The following is a 15,377-nucleotide window of genomic DNA, read 5'->3' as shown; positions in this document are numbered from 1 at the left end:
AAGGTTGCGGATGATGAACAGCTCATCATCCGCCCCACCGGCCTGACATGCAAGCCGGTATTCGCTGAGCCATAGTCCGGGGTTCGTCTCGCCGGAGTATTTGGCCACGTTCGTTGGCTGCCTGAAGCGCGGCGGGAACGGCGCGTTCAGGATACGCGCGGAGAAGGCCCGGGGCCCCGCCGGATCGGGGCTCGGGCTGCGGTCTTCTTCGCTGTCGTAGCGGCCGCCACGGTGGACATGGTAGCCGCGGTCCACCCCCTCCTCCCTGTCCACGCGGGAGCGCCTCCACGCGTCCAGGGTGTCGCAGGCGTCGCGGATGGGACCAACACGTCGGTGAACGGATTGAGCCCCGCCTCCTGCGGGCGGCGGTGTTCATCGAGCGGGCGCGGCCTGGTTCACCCTAGGAGGAGGCTGGTGGACAAACTCCCCGCGCCTCTCGGGGGGTGCGGTGGGCGCTGCCCTGCTGGCATTTTGCCCGCGTCGTCGGGACGCGGAGCTCTCCGCCTGCTGGACGGCGGCGCACTCGAGCAGGTTGCGCACTTCTTGGTGCACCTGTTCGCTCCTCGGGCATCGTCGGCTCGGGGACTCGTTGGAGTAAGGCCGTCGCTGCGGCGATGTTCTGGCTGGCGCGGGCGAAGAGCTGAGGGCGATCTTCGTCCGCACAGATGCGCTGCTGGACGTCGCGCGCCCGTTGTCGTGCCCCACCATCATTGCGGGGGCGCTCGACCTCCTGGGGGGGCGCTGCGCGTGCCTCCGACTGTCGAGGTCGCACCGGGGCCCTAGCAAGGGCCCCAGTTGTAGCCGCGGCACGCGGTGAGGGAGTCCTCGGCCTCCCTTCAGCGTCGTCGTCATTGGACCCCTCGGAGTGCACGTCGGCCATGAAACACTCGCGCGAGAGGTGGTGGCTCCCGTTGTTGGAGCCGGCGTCGGAAGTCGTCCTCGCCACGCCCATGAGCTCGTTGCTCGCAGGCGGCACGATCATGGACCGCGCTAGGAGACGACCGTAGGTCGCCATGGCATTGCACAGCCCGAAGGGCCGCCCCTCCGAAGGAGGCCCCTCGGCGCGCGCCCGGCCGCTCGCCGCTATCCCGGTGGCGGAGCTAGAGATGATGGGGCGAGCGGGCAAGATGAGGAGAGGGATCAACTCGATCCCCTCCCCGGTGGTGAGGAAGTCCAGACTCCCGAAGCGGACCAGGGAGCCTGGGGCGAAGCTGGTGTCGTGGTTGGCCATCTGAAGCCGGTGATGTACGCGCAAAGGTCCCCTACCTGGCACGCCAACTGTCGTTGTCGAGATTAGCGGATCAAGACTAAGACTAGTGAATTTCTTTTATGCACGTAAGGCTTCGGATGGTGGCGTGGAGACACAGGGTTTAGACTGGTTCGGGAAAGGGAAAGCCCTACGTCCAGTATGAGGTGTTGCTCGTGTTGCCCACGCAGGGTCTGCAGTAGGGGTTACAGGAGGCAAGAGAGGGAGCTGGTCCCAAGTCTCTTGTGTGTGCACTGATGCTCTGAAGGAGAGTGTGTGTGTTCTGTTGGCTTCCCCGAGTCCTCCGTCTCAGGGCCCCTAGTTCTCCTTTTATAGCGCAAGGAGGCCACCGGGGTTACAAGTGAGACCGGATGTGAGGAGAAGTAAAAGAGATAAGCTAGGTAAAGTAAAATACAACACAAGAGGAGGGACCAAGTCCCTGGGTCGCCAGCCTCCTCTCCCGCCTTCGGCTCCTGTCAGCGCGTCCGTCGGAAGAGGGTGGCTGCCTTCGAATCCTGTCGACGATCTCCCCGATGGCCGTTGCCGCCAGGCATGATGATGGTGTCCGGCCGTGGCATCTGTGCCCGTCGGGGAAGGCGGCTGATCCCGCCATCTTGCTGATGGCACGCGGAACACGGACGTCGCGTCCCTATCGCCGGATGCGTGGGGCGCGAGAACGGGCGGGGCCTTCTCCTGTCATGAGTACCCTGTAACTAATCGGGGAGAGCCGCGGCCACTGTAGCCTGTGTTGTGCGGTCGTGCATGGGTACTTGTGGCGGGTCGCGTCGGGGGCGCGGGCGCCTTTCTGCGCGCCAGAGCCGCGGCGCATTTATGGCAAGATCGACAGGGGGCCCACGAGATCCGCGCTCTTATCTTCCAGTCTGCGCCCGAGGCGGATACTTGTCTTGAGGGCTCGGGTGAGTCCGACCCCCTGCGCCCTGGGTCGGGCGAGGCGGAATCTTGCGGCGAGAGGTCGGGCGCTCCCGACCCTAGGTTCGTGGATCGGGCGAGGCGGAGCCTGTCTGTCAAGGGGTCGGGCGAGACGGAGTCTATCCGTCAAGGGGTCGGGCTCGTCCGACCCCGGGCACTAGGTCGGGCGAGGCGGAGCGGGGCTCTCCCCTCTCATGTTGGGCCGACGGCAATCTTCATTATCTCAGGTGGGTCTGGGCCTTCACGATTGATGTTTTTATGGGCATTAGGAGGTCATTAATATTTCCCCCAACAGAACTATGCGCTAAAAGCTAGATTATTGGAAAGGTCGTCTCTTATTGTGCTTAAAGTTAGTAGGTGCTGTTGGAGGAGGCCCGAGTTTAATGCACAAGATTTGTACAGGACAGTAGAACTCCTATACAACGTTGCCCCACTCTACTCGTACTGTCGTCCCCGATCGATGGGTTCGGTTCGAGTTTGATCCATCGCCCAAAGTCGGTCACTCGTTCGGTAGTCTTGGGCAGGCGAGAGCTGATTGGAGAGATTTTGAGCGTTACTGCACTTCCCGGTTCCAAGCAAAGCAATGCGCCGTTGCTGCACAAACTTGACTACTTTCGGTCCAACATGAACATGACTCATCGAAATCGTAGCCCAATATGGCCGGCCAACTCCATTGACGGGTGCTATCTTTTTTTTCTTTTCACACAAGAGAAAAAAGATGTGGTAAATAGTCGTGTGTCCCAACCCTAATGCCTATTTACCTTTTTCCCGTGCCCTTGTGACCGACACAACACACCCACATTTTCACGAGCTCCGCACAAAATTGTCTTTTCTTAATAGGATGGATGGTCTTTTCCTAAGCTTACATCGCTTCTTATTTGTGGGTAGTTTCCTTCTTCATCTCCGGCAGCTCCTAACATGGATCCACCACCACCACTTTTTTTATCACCTCTTTGGTAACCACTTGAATAGTTCAATGTCGGTACCGCTCAACCCTTCTACCCATCACCGATGGTCCTACAACTTCCCCAGCCATCCCTCTTCAAGCGAAAACTACGTATCCTTCTGGTGTCTAAACATAGAATTCTAATTTCAGTAGTAGATTTTATAGACTTGTTTGAGAAGCGAAGGTTGTTTGAATCTCGAATCAAATCCTATGGCGAGGAATTCAATATTTTCGCTCTTAAATCTATCATCATATGATAAATAGCACAAGTCAAAAAACGAATTTGTGACTTCCTGGGACCGAACGGTTCTCATGGTTATTGGGCAGCCTTTGGGCTCTTTTTAAGTAGGTTGGGATCAAGGGTTTTAGCAAGTTTGCCTTATTTTATGTCAATGACATCTTGGTGGTATACCAAGCTCAGTATAGTTTGAACAAGCCAACTCAACTCGGCTTCATGGATTTGCTGTTTCGTTTTTTTTTATAACAACTCCGCTCCCGTTTTTTGACCGTGTGCTAACGAGGTTAATGTGCCATGTCAGTTTTGTTCGAGACAAAGTAAGTGGAATTCAAGCGTGAGTAAATCCGACACGTTCGCCCCTTTTTGCTCTTTTTTTTGGATCTTTTAGAAAAGGAGTTATTTTCTGGAATTATATCACAGACAGAAGGAACACACAAGTGAGCAAGTGAGATGTGAATGCACATCTCAGCAGAGGGCAGTTTGGACCTTTCACGATCCCACAGTTGCTGGGTGTGAAAATCATTTGACTCGCGTCGCGTCTCTTGCTCTGCTCGCTGGCAACGGAAAACAGAGGAAAACCCCATTCCTCCTCGGCTTCGGCTCCTCTCCCTCCCCCGACCTACTAATCACCCAACCTCCTCCAATCACGGCATCTCGTCTCGCGTGGCCTTGGACCCGCACCGCGGCGGTGCGACGGCGCAATGGTGAGGAACTGCTCTCTCGCGGCGCCTTTCTTTCCCCGCTGTGGTCGGACTGCATTTTCTGATCGCCCTTGTTTGTTTCTTGGTCGACGGGTGCTTCTCTCCCCCCCTCGGTTCTTTGATTCTTCTTTTTTCCGGGAAGAAAATGCTCTTCCTTCCTTTCGAGTTGCGGGGCGTCAGCAGGTTGCATCTTGTTGCGATCCTGGTGGGGACTGCTTGTTATTCCGATTGGATTCCGCCCTCTTGGCGTTGGTCCGAGCATGTCCTTGGTTGCGGCTGCGCTTCTTGGTTCCTCTCCTTTGATCGCGGTGTGGTTCCGGTAGGGGTTTGGAAGGCCGCGCCTTTTGCGTTCTTGCTCAGCCGAATCTGTGGCGACGCGAAAACGAACTCGTCTTCTTGGATTCGGTTCCAGCATTTTGGGCTTGCAAGTTCTCAAAACCCACAACTTTTCCGCGCCCTTCACGCTTTCTTGGTGACTGGACGATTTGGTTCCTTTTTTCGTTCCTTTTAGAGTTCTTTCCCCCCTTCTTTACGGGATTGCTGGTGGTCCCTCGTGCGTCTGGTCTAGTTTGTGTTCTGTATTGTTGATTGTTTCATCCTGTTAATGCTCGGTAATTTGGAGCGGCCTTCGAATTAATCTCACCGGCTTCTTTGTTATCATTGGTCCAATTCTTGTTCGAGAAACATGAACTCAATCAGGTGGTTTAATCTTAGGGTTTTTGGTTTTCTGTAATCTTAGCTTGCTTATTGTGTTCACCTGTTCAGTAATTCAGTGCTTGTGTTTTTGTTCTTGATTATTTTAAAAAAATGTTTTTGTTCTTGAATGTTCCATCCTGTCAATGGTCAGTAATTGCAAGTGGATGTTAGTTTTATTGCACTGTGTTAGTAGCTGTTACTGGAGCATGCTCGTGCTCATCGTTAGGAAACTTTTGAGTAAATTTTTAGGACAGGGATAGCAGAGGCTCAAAGCTTTGGCACAGCCATGCTCGACCAATTTGATTTCTCTCTCACAAGGTTCTTGGTTAATAGTCTCTTTCATAAAGACAAATGCAAGGATAATTACTATGCGAAAAAGTAGGACAGTGGTAATTAACAGGACTACCATGACTAGCTATTCTTGTACTTTCATTAATACATCAACCTCTAAAAACCCCATTATTCTTGTTAAAGGAGTTATTTCCCACACATTAAAAGTGTTCTGCCGATAATCCATAACTTGTGTGGGCATGCGAATTCAGTAACATTAGTAGCATACCTGTTTATGGAAGCTAGGATGCTTGGCTGTTATTTTATATCTTTGTTTATACGTAGTCAGTTCAATGCATCTTATTTAAGTTGGTTTGGTGTGATGATAAACTCTACTTGTTCAGTGGATTTAGTTTTGTCAGATATTTTCTTTGACAAAGTCATGTCTGTTTCATACTTTTCTTATTGCGATGTATATTTCTTCTTCTCTTAGGGCTATTTCCCAAAGATCTGTGTGGAAGTATTAGATGAACACGAAAACCTGTCTTTGACACTATGCTATACTTTCCCTTTCATGCAGGATGCCGTGGTGTGTGGGACATGTGGCAGTGGTAGCAGCCCTCATCTGATTGTAAACTGTGCTGGGTGCAATGCTTCTGAGCACCGGTACTCCTTTATTTCAATGCCCCATCTAGTTTTCCGCCCTTTATTTTCACATCCTAAGCTCTTGAAAAATCTACATATACATCTGGTCGTCTGCCTTGAATATGCGTGTGTTTATGCTGGTTAATTGTTTGACCCATTTCTATGTAATGATGCCTTGAGAGCAGCAACCAGCAGGAGAAGTAGATGGTAGCTGAATATCTATGGTGAATTGGTGATAGGAAACCAGTATGACTTCTGGATAGATAGCACATGCAAAAATTGTACTTGAACTAGGCTTGAAACTTTTTTAGCTACTCTATAATATTTTATTTCCTTTTAATATACTCTGTGGCAATAAATTTTTTATGTTTTAGAATTAATATCAAAATCTTTTATTTAGCTCTCTGAAAGTTTTGTTCTTTTCCATTTGAAGTTATTGTATGAAGGTGTTGACATATGTGATTCCAAATGAATGGTATTGTGCTGGATGCCAGGAGTATGCTAACGGGTGCCCAAATCCTAGTCAAGGTATTTTTCACTGTTCTTGATCACGTATCTCACTTTTGCTATCTTTAATAAACTCGATTTTGACTACTCTAAAAGTTCTTCTCTGATCATGATGAAGGTGGGCAAACTGAGCTCCAAAAGCCATGGCATGGTTGTGATAAGATGAAGGAAAGGGAAACTGCGAACATGCACCTCAGTCACAACAATGTGGCACATCAAATTAATCCCAGATCTTCAAATAAATTTGGAAATGCTAAGGTGAAATTCATTTCTTCAGAAGAAGTGGCATTATTGAATAGAGGGAGGCCACCATATGTTAGGTCAAGATTTGCTGTGTGCCCAAGTAAAGGTCATCCGTCATCACCTCCAAATACAAAACATTCGCCCAATTTGAAGTGCATATCCCCCAGCAGGAGTGACACACAAGTGCAAGCCCTGAAACGATGTGCTGCTGCAAGTCATGATCAAACAAAAATTGAGGATAGGTCATATTTTGCTAAGTGCCAAAGGAAGATTCATCCTGCATCTCCTCCAAGTGTGAAGCAGCCATCCAGTATGAAGTCAATATCCCCCAGTAGGAGTGATATGCAATTCCAAACCCTGAAACAATGTGCTGCTGCAAGTCGTGATCCAGCAAAGATTGAGGGCAGGCCAGATTTTGCTATGCGGCGAAGTCAAGTTCATCCTGCGTCTCCTCCACATGTGACATTATCTGCTTCAGGTATGTAACTATGGAAGCATATTTTATCCTGTTGTTTTAATATTGCGGTTCAGGAATAGCTCAGTTCCCATCCTCCAGTATCATGACATTTGAAAAGGGCTTAGTTTCGATATATATTTATTTCTGCGCTATATTTAAATTTAAGTTCTGATGCAATCTGAGGATTTAAGTGCACTAATCAAATGATCATTATTGTGCTCATTTTTCAATGTACTAGTAGGCAGTGATACTGGAAGCAAATCTGAAGCGGAGTCTCTGAACCAGAATAGAGGTGTGATACTCTCCATCAATCCAAGTATGGAGTATACAAGACGCCCACCACCTGCAATTTGTTGGATGTGAGTTGTACACCCTGATAGTTTGCAATAACTTCATTGCAACAATATTTACCTTTATTATGGATTTTTTCTAACTGCAGTAATTAGTTAACTAGACATGGTTTCTTAATGATATGAATGTAGTTGCTGTTATCTGTATTTCTGATGCTGTATTTTTAACTTGTAAGAAATTCTAACAATGTTGCATTGCTGGACTGATGCTCTTTAACTCTCTTTTGCTCTTTAGGGGATGCTTTCATGTCTCTGATGTTGGCATAAATCTTAACCTTGGTAGATTCAAAGCTCAGTTTCCATCAAAAGTGTCATCCAAAGTTTATGATATTGTGAAGATGATACCCAGTAATCTAGAGTTGGAGTTATTACCTCGAATGAATGACTGGCCAAAGTCTTTTGAGGCTTGTCGTCCAGTTTATGAAGACATCGGTTTGTTCTTCTTTCCTAATGAACCTGATGGGTAGGTTTCTGTTGGTTACCGTACCAACATTCCTTCATGCATATTTTACTACAAGTATAACTACAACTATGCTCTTTCAAGATATGTGCTAAAACATATTAAGTCAGTAACCATGCTTTCATACATTCAATTTTATTCTGTTCGTTCCTTTGTTTTTAGGCGTAAAAAGCACTCTTATCTTTTCGAAGAATCCAATAATTATGTTCTAAGGGCACGTATTAATGGCATAAAGTTGTTGATATATTCGTCAGAAGTGCTTCCGCATGACTCTCAATGTAAGTGATTCTATTCTCTGTTCCCTTCCATACAAGAAAAGCAACCACCTGTATTGCTTTCTCACTATATATGATGGTTCTTGTCCAACTTATTTGCATTGCAAACCTGGAAACGAATACATTTCAGTGTCGTGAAAAGATATCAAATGTACTACGTATGTTCGGTGATATTCTAATTTCTATCATGGTAACAGGGATAGATGGTGAGTGCTACTTATGGGGAGTTTTTGTGAGGTTGGAGGGAAAGAGCGTACCTCGGCAATTTGGTCCAACCACTACATGACCATTATGTTTCCCTGGGCATGGCAGTATACAACAGCGAAAAGGTATATAACCAAACTGTAAATTATGTTGCCAATGAAAGATATGGTTGGTGCTGCTTTGATGCAGTTCTGGCTGTTGTGTCCTTTTTCATTGTTGGTCTAATAAAATGGAGAATATAGCTGAAACTATGCTCTTTCAAGAATTTTTTAAATTTGTTCAAATCCCTAGAAAGGGTAATATCATGAAAGAACCTAGCAAGGGTAACATCAAATTGGGTGTGAAAGGTTCATATTTGGATTTTTTTTTAAAAAAAAGCTATTGCCCTGCATTTTCTTAATAACTTTGTAGTTTTAATCTCTGGACCTGTTGAATTTCTGCTAGGATTCACTAAGTACAGATATCTAGCTATGTTCTGTAAGTCTTATTCCAATATTACTATGATCAAAGGGTGGAGAAATCATTTCAGAAAGATCTAGCTAATTTGATGCCTTCAGAAAGATCCCGGCTGTCTCTTGTCTAATTTGATCAAAATCATTTCACGCAGTTTGTCAAATCCAGAGGTGGTCAAGTGGACGCTCCGTTACATGTACCAGTGGCATCTTCATATTGTAGAGTCATTGCACCTTCTGTATCCATCTGATTCTGTCCTTGTGACCGAAGGGTTGAGCTCAATGAATTGGGAGGATTCCACCGCGCTGGTCTATAACAGTGCATGTTTTTTTTTTGGTTCTGATCTGAATTCTGAAACTAACTCCTGTGTAGCATAGCAAGCTTGTCTAGCAAACGCTTGCAGTCCGCAACTTGCTCTTGAGATGTACATCCGTTGTTTGCCATATCCTTGCTGGTTTTGCCGACGATCTGAGAGATTGTTGGTTTTGCCGACGATTCTATTCTACGTGTATCTATATGCACGTGTTTGAGAACAGCGATCGAGTTGCGATGACTTGGTAGAGTCCTGCTCCAACGTTCACCGGTATCAGGAAGAAATAAGAGAACCTCGGCAAAACTAGGAAGAAATAAGAGAACCTCTGTGGCAAATCATTATACAGTAAGCACGAGCGAGTACGGCTCCAACACCTGAAATCGCGATGGCTGATCTGCAACCTCAGTCCAACTGTCCGTGTCCATGGCGTGTTACCCCGTTGGTGATCAAGGAGCTGGAGCTGGAGCTGGACAGCATCATCAGGAACGGACTGTAACAGTTCTTGGGCTGAACCTGAAGCCCAGACACTCCCTTAACGCTCTTCTGGACCAAAAAGCCTCTGGTAAAACGCGAGGACGTTAAGCCCACGGGCCTGGTTACCACCCAGGCTGAGAACGAACGAACGTGCGGGCCACGCGAAGGCCCATTTTTCGGTAGAAAAGCGAGCAGCCAAAGCCCGTGGTGAGTCTTCTTCCTCCTCCCCTCTCCCCGCCGCCATCTCTCTGCTGAGGACGAAGGGACAGAAACCCTAACTAAACCCGGACCCCGCCCCCCGCCGCGCTCCCCTCTCCTTTTCCCGCACCGCAAGCCGGGGACCACCGAGCGGCGACCGCGATGGGGAAGAGGAGCGGCGCCAAGAAGAAGGACAAGAAGAACAAGGTCATCCTCCCGCCGGAGCTGCCGCCGGAGGTCGACGACGAGGAGGTCTACGTCTCCGAGGAAGACATCGACTTCTACGGGCGCCACAGATTCCACACCTTCGACCAGAAGTCCATCGACAGGTTGGTGCCTCTAGGCTACGGCCGCGCTGCGCTGCTCTGCGCCTTCCAAATTCGTCGCATCCCTTTGGTCTCGCATTGCTGTTGATTGAGCGTGGGATTCCGGTTTGATTCTTTGAAGGTACGTCGGGAGGACCGCAGGCCACGACGAGGCCGAGGTCGAGCGCCTCTATGAAGAGCGCAACAAGAGGAAGGCCACCGACGCCTCGAGGAGACCCCAGGAGGAGGATGACGATTTGGAGGTGGACCCCGTTGACGCGCTCCCCATCAAGACCCTGCAAGGGGAGCTCGTCTACAACAAAGGTAAACTGCTCGTGATTGCAGTAGATGCGCAATGCCACTGACTAAATCATAACTGCCAAGTATGGTGAGTTTCTGGTATCATGATTGTAGTAACAACTTTCAACCCTGCGGGAAACAGAAATGTTGCCCTAAAAAGAACAGAAATGTAGTGAAAATTGCATCTGCGCCTGCAAGCTTTGCTGAAACTTACGAAACATGTTATCAACTGCAAATGACTTTTTACATTGGCATCTGAATTTTGAAGAACAAAGATGTGTTTTCAGTTTTATGCTGTCTGTAGTGTTAATCTACTTACATAATTATATTGCATTTATGTTATGACATGCAGCAAAGAAAGCAAGGTACGAAGAAAATACTGGCAGCATGAAGTCTAAAGCTCAAGAGAATGGTGCTGATGCCAAGCAGAGTATTAAAAAAGAACCGACGGGCAAGTCTAAAAACAAAAAGGGAGATGATAAAGTGAAAAATACGCAATCTCAAACTGAAGTTCCAAAGGGGAAGCTACACTCAGATGTGCTGGTACTACTTTGGTTCCTTTTCCTTGCTTGCCCCAGTCAAAAAATTTATTTTCTGAAATCTCCTTTCTAGCTATTCATTCAGCATGTCGATAGAATAAATGTACCAAGTATTTGGCTTCTTCATCAGAGTAAGCTTACTTATCATATTAATATCATGGATGTAAATGAATTTGCTACATTTGGTCATAAATAACACTTAGGCATCATCAACTTTAAGCAAGATATCTAAAATGATATCCAATTTAAAGGCTAAGTAATTCACTGATGTTGATATAGCAATGCTTTAGGTTAGAATAAAAGGAGAATTTTGAACCAAAAGAACTACCTCAACGTGTTTATCAAATACTGGGTCAATATAAACAAACTACATAGGGTTTTGAATGGCAGTGTTCTATAACTGGTTTACCCATAATTTCAACATTTTCTAATTAAAATGATTTTTTCTCACATGCCTTTTTACTATGCATAACAGGAAGAAGTGAAGGAGGAACTTTCAGCTGAGGAATTATTCGAAAAAAAGAAAGCCCAACTTGCTGAGTTGGGGATGGCTATGCTTGAAGATCCTGAGTTGAATATTAGATCTCTGAATGATATGTTAAGCATAAGCAATGACAAAGACCAAAAGGTCGTTAAACTTGGTCTGATGTCCTTGCTTGCTGTGTTTAAGGACATTATTCCAAGGTAACTTACAGTTAATTTTTATTGTTACCTAGCTGTATTTGTTCCTTCCCCCAAGTTACTTATGCATGTCACTGTATGCGCACTGCAGTTATCGGATTAGGCAGCTGACAGAAAAGGAGCTAGCAGTAGAAGTTTCGAAAGAAGTGAAGAAGACTAGATATTATGAGTACACACTTCTCCGCTGTTACAAGGTCAGGATCTCCTTCATACCATTCGTACCTAGTGAAAGAAAGTCAATAATTCTCTGATCATGAACTAAGCTAAATGGTTCCTTTCTTTCTAAGTACCATTTTGCATATGTCTGAATTTTGGTGCTCACGATAGCTTCCAAAGTTCTGATTGGTGGAGGTGGATTTATTTTCTTCTTTGGTGCATTTTCAGACATATCTACAGAAATTGATATCATTGGAGAAGCAACGCCACTTTTATCCTGTGGCTGTTCGATGCATGTGTGCTTTATTGGATACAGCTCCACATTTTAACTTCCGTGAAAGCCTGTTGGCCAGTGTGGTGAAAAATTTAAGCTCCTCAGATGATGTAGTAAGGTAAATAATCATTTATCTCTATTTACTTTAGGCTGATCTGAAATTATTCAAATAATGTATCGGAGCACCATTTAAAAGTATTGGTGTACCATGGAGTGATAAAATGCACCGTAGAGCACCATAGAGCTGAGGAGCAGAATGCCTCTATTGGTTGCTCTTATAGTGATCTAAATCACATTTAAAATTGTGTAAATTGTCAACTGATAAAATGCACATATCTTTTATTTGAGCAAATATATTATACCCAACAACAGATGTGGTATGTTTTGTTACTCCTTTAACATCATTTTATAAGTAATCAGTAAAACAAGGACTATTTCATCAGAAAATGTATTGAATTTTTTGCTTCGGAGAATTTTTCGAGTCTTCGATCACTGAAGTAGTGCACATAGACCTAACCTGCAACCTTTTTACAATTCCTTGTAGGAAAATGTGTTGTGAAACAATAAGATCAATATTTATAAATGAAGGAAAACATCGTGGCGAGGCAACAATTGAAGCAGTAAGGTTGATTGCAGATCATGTGAAGCTCAATGATTGCCAGCTCCATCCTGATAGCATTGAGGTATGTGGTGATTATGGTCTTCTTATCTTTCACATATTGTTAATGTTTATTTTATTCTTTTTACATGTAGTTTTCCATGGGAAAAAACTGAGCATGAGTCAATATCATATCATTGCTGACTATGCGCTGGGACTTTTTGTTAGGTCTTTCTGTCTTTGAGATTTGATGAAGATCTTGGAGAACATGAAACCGAGGAGCAAAAGGTGAAACCAAAGAAGAATAAACGTTGGCAAAATCAGGAGGCCCCAAAGCAATTGCCTGTTAGCGATAAAAAGAAAACCAGACGGGAACTGATCTCAAAAGCTAGAGAGGAGGTAACATCAGATATGGCATAATTTTTATAGGACTGCAGTTTGAATTTGCGTAATAACTTCCATTTTGTTTCAGGTTGATGCAGATCTTAGGGCGGTTTCCTTCACCCTTGATCCCAAGGAGAGAAAAGGGATACAAAGAGAAACACTTTCTGCTCTGTTTGAGACTTACTTCCGTATTTTGAAGCATACCATGAGCACTTCAAACCTAAGGTGGGTCCTTGAATGTGGTTTCTATAGTTGTATCAGAACAAATAAAACACATTGATTGGAGTTTATTTTTAGACTTGATCTGTGTTGATTTGATAGTATGAAAGGTCACTTAGTTTTGAAATAGAAATTTACCACCCTTATGTTGTTACAAATTTCCAGGTCCAAGGCCAATATTGTCTCACCTGGTGCCTCACACCCACTACTCGCTCCATGCTTGGAGGGCTTAGGAAAATTCTCACATTTAATTGATTTGGATTTCATGGGTGAACTTATCTCTTGCCTCAAGAAACTTTCTGGGTACAGCGACCGTCAGGATGAAACACCCCATGATAACACACTGTCTGTCTCAGAACGCATGCAATGCTGCATAGTTGCCTTTAAAGTCTGGAGGAGCAACCTTGAGGCATTGAATGTAGACCTGCAGGATTTCTTTGTACAGCTCTATAACCTCATATTGGAGTATCGTCCTGACAGGTTTTGACTCTTAATCTTGGTGATAGTTATTAGGAAGAATACCTGCTTTTGTTTTTCATTATTTATGATTTATCTTAAGAATTTTAGATGATTTTGGTGTTACTGCACTATTCCTTTCAAACAAAGATACTCTGTAGATAGCAAATTTTTATCTTGAATCCACATGGACAGGCTGACAATGCATTTTGTCATGTGCATCATATGCTTTTATCTTTTATTTCTAAATGCTTGCAATCTAGAACTCATAGTTTCATGTCCATGAATTACTAATTTTGAATTTCCGATGATGTAGATAGTTTCATGGCTTATAGTTGTCATCTTTTCTCTTTTTTGTCCCTACATTGATAATGTGAAACATCATTTGGAGCGATTATGGTGGTTATTCTCCATGAAGTAGCATATTTAAACTCTTTTCTGTTGCATCCAGGGATCGTGGTGAGGTGTTGGCAGATGCTCTAAAGACACTTCTTTGGGAAGGCAGGCAGCAGGATATGCTAAGAGCTGCTGCTTTCATTAAACGTTTGGCCACATTTGCTCTCTCATTTGGCTCTGCAGAAGCCATAGCAGGTTCGTTCTGAGTTCTGATATTGCTGTTGTGCTAACTGATTTTGAGCTATACCTGCCAAACTTTCTACTATAATGTTGATTGATATGGTATGATGCAAAGATGCATGAACTGATTATCCATTCATGTGCACGATTATTTGTGGACAACTTTTAGTTATTCAATAAGCTATACCCATATGCTGTTATACATAGTTTTGCTGTCCGTAGTTTGCTAATGATAGGCACAAAAATCCTTCTGCCTTGAATAGTATTATAAGTATTAGGCCTGTATGTAATTAATAATTTCCATCATCAAATCCCATGGCTAGTGTTATGAGAATTAGTTATGCAAGCATAATCTTGTCTCCTGTATTTAGCTGACACAATGATGTGCATATTTGATGAATATTTCAGCATTAATCACACTGAAGCATCTCCTGCAAAAGAATAGCAAGTGCCGTAACATGTTGGAAAATGATTCTGGTGGTGGTTCTCTTTCTTCCTTAGTTGCGGTATTTATCTTATCATCTCCTTTCTATAATAGGCAATCGACATTTAATATTTTTTCTGATCATGATCCTCAACTTTTATCCAGAAATACAACCCCGAGGCAAAAGATCCATATCTGAGTGGCGCACTGGCGTCGGTCCTTTGGGAGCTCAGCCTCCTGGAGAAGCACTACGATATCTCTGTTTCTTCAATGGCATCGAATATCTTGAGCATGGCAAATTTGAATCCCACCCAGAACCCTGTTCCGATTTTGAATGTGAACCCCCTGGAAGCATATAGAGACTTGTCAATTGAACGGGAATTATCAAAGCCAGCGAGCAAAGCATTGTCACTGAATCTCAAAAAGAAACGGCGTGGCAAGGAGTTTGTTGTGCTAAGCCCAGATGTGCTTCAGAAGGCAGATTGCTCTGTGGATAAAGACAAGCTTGAAGAGAAGTTGCAGAACCATTTTGCAGTACTAAGAGGTATCTCGGAGAATGAGAGGTTGCGGGCCGAGTTGAACCACACATTGTCATCCATAAACATGTACAAGGAGTACAAGAAGCAGAAGAAAAACACGAAATCGAAGATCGTTAGGAAAAAAGTAGCAAGGGTTTAGGCGTGTTATTTCTTGGGATTTTTGTACACCAGTAATGGAATGGGTGTTATCCTCTCTAAATTTTGGCCTATTTATCGTGGTGGCTACCATAACGCTGAGTTCTGCTACCTTTTTTGGTTTCTGTACACGGTACTTGAGTGAAAACTTGTTTCGAGATTTTGTGCAAATATTTTTTTAAAAA

At 44.9% G+C, this 15,377-nt stretch overlaps 2 protein-coding genes across 4 annotated transcripts; both read left to right on the top strand.

The window, feature by feature from the left end:
• The first annotated feature begins 3,881 nt into the window (after positions 1 to 3,881).
• LOC117836973 (uncharacterized) lies at positions 3,882 to 9,064 on the top strand. Of its 3 annotated transcripts, none has more exons than XM_034716501.2 (9): positions 3,882 to 4,064; positions 5,608 to 5,693; positions 6,106 to 6,200; positions 6,298 to 6,900; positions 7,118 to 7,238; positions 7,465 to 7,692; positions 7,852 to 7,967; positions 8,162 to 8,293; positions 8,776 to 9,064. In XM_034716501.2, the coding sequence occupies exons 1-8, from the start codon at positions 4,062 to 4,064 to the stop codon at positions 8,248 to 8,250; spliced, it is 1,341 nt and encodes a 446-aa protein (XP_034572392.1). In that variant the 5' UTR covers positions 3,882 to 4,061; the 3' UTR covers positions 8,251 to 8,293; positions 8,776 to 9,064. The 3 variants fall into 3 exon arrangements, with proteins under 3 accessions (XP_034572392.1, XP_034572393.1, XP_034572394.1); XM_034716502.2 differs by having other exon boundaries at positions 3,886 to 4,064; positions 7,121 to 7,238; XM_034716503.2 differs by lacking the exon at positions 3,882 to 4,064 and adding an exon at positions 4,136 to 4,760.
• A 562-nt stretch (positions 9,065 to 9,626) lies between these two features.
• On the top strand, positions 9,627 to 15,363 carry LOC117837107 (nucleolar complex-associated protein 3). The gene is made up of 13 exons (XM_034716693.1): positions 9,627 to 9,935; positions 10,054 to 10,235; positions 10,564 to 10,754; positions 11,226 to 11,434; positions 11,523 to 11,625; positions 11,816 to 11,979; positions 12,406 to 12,544; positions 12,688 to 12,858; positions 12,932 to 13,068; positions 13,228 to 13,542; positions 13,970 to 14,109; positions 14,503 to 14,600; positions 14,684 to 15,363. Exons 1-13 carry the CDS (start codon positions 9,769 to 9,771, stop codon positions 15,194 to 15,196), a joined length of 2,529 nt encoding a protein of 842 aa, XP_034572584.1. The 5' UTR covers positions 9,627 to 9,768; the 3' UTR covers positions 15,197 to 15,363.
• Positions 15,364 to 15,377: the final 14 nt, after the last annotated feature.

This window comes from Setaria viridis, chromosome 9 (assembly GCF_005286985.2).
Source record: "Setaria viridis chromosome 9, Setaria_viridis_v4.0, whole genome shotgun sequence".
Lineage (NCBI taxonomy): Eukaryota > Viridiplantae > Streptophyta > Magnoliopsida > Poales > Poaceae > Setaria > Setaria viridis.
This window is presented reverse-complemented; position numbering and strand designations above follow the sequence as displayed.

Coding starts and splice junctions, on each gene's coding strand:
- LOC117836973 (XM_034716501.2), top strand. Junction 5,694..6,105: donor TGCAATGCTTCTGAGCACCG/GTACTCCTTTAT, acceptor TTCCATTTGAAG/TTATTGTATGAAGGTGTTGA. Junction 7,693..7,851: donor TTTCCTAATGAACCTGATGG/GTAGGTTTCTGT, acceptor CTTTGTTTTTAG/GCGTAAAAAGCACTCTTATC.
- LOC117837107 (XM_034716693.1), top strand. CDS start 9,769: ATGGGGAAGAGGAGCGGCGCCAAGAAGAAGGACAAGAAGAACAAGGTC. Junction 10,236..10,563: donor GGAGCTCGTCTACAACAAAG/GTAAACTGCTCG, acceptor TATGACATGCAG/CAAAGAAAGCAAGGTACGAA. Junction 14,110..14,502: donor CTCTGCAGAAGCCATAGCAG/GTTCGTTCTGAG, acceptor TGAATATTTCAG/CATTAATCACACTGAAGCAT.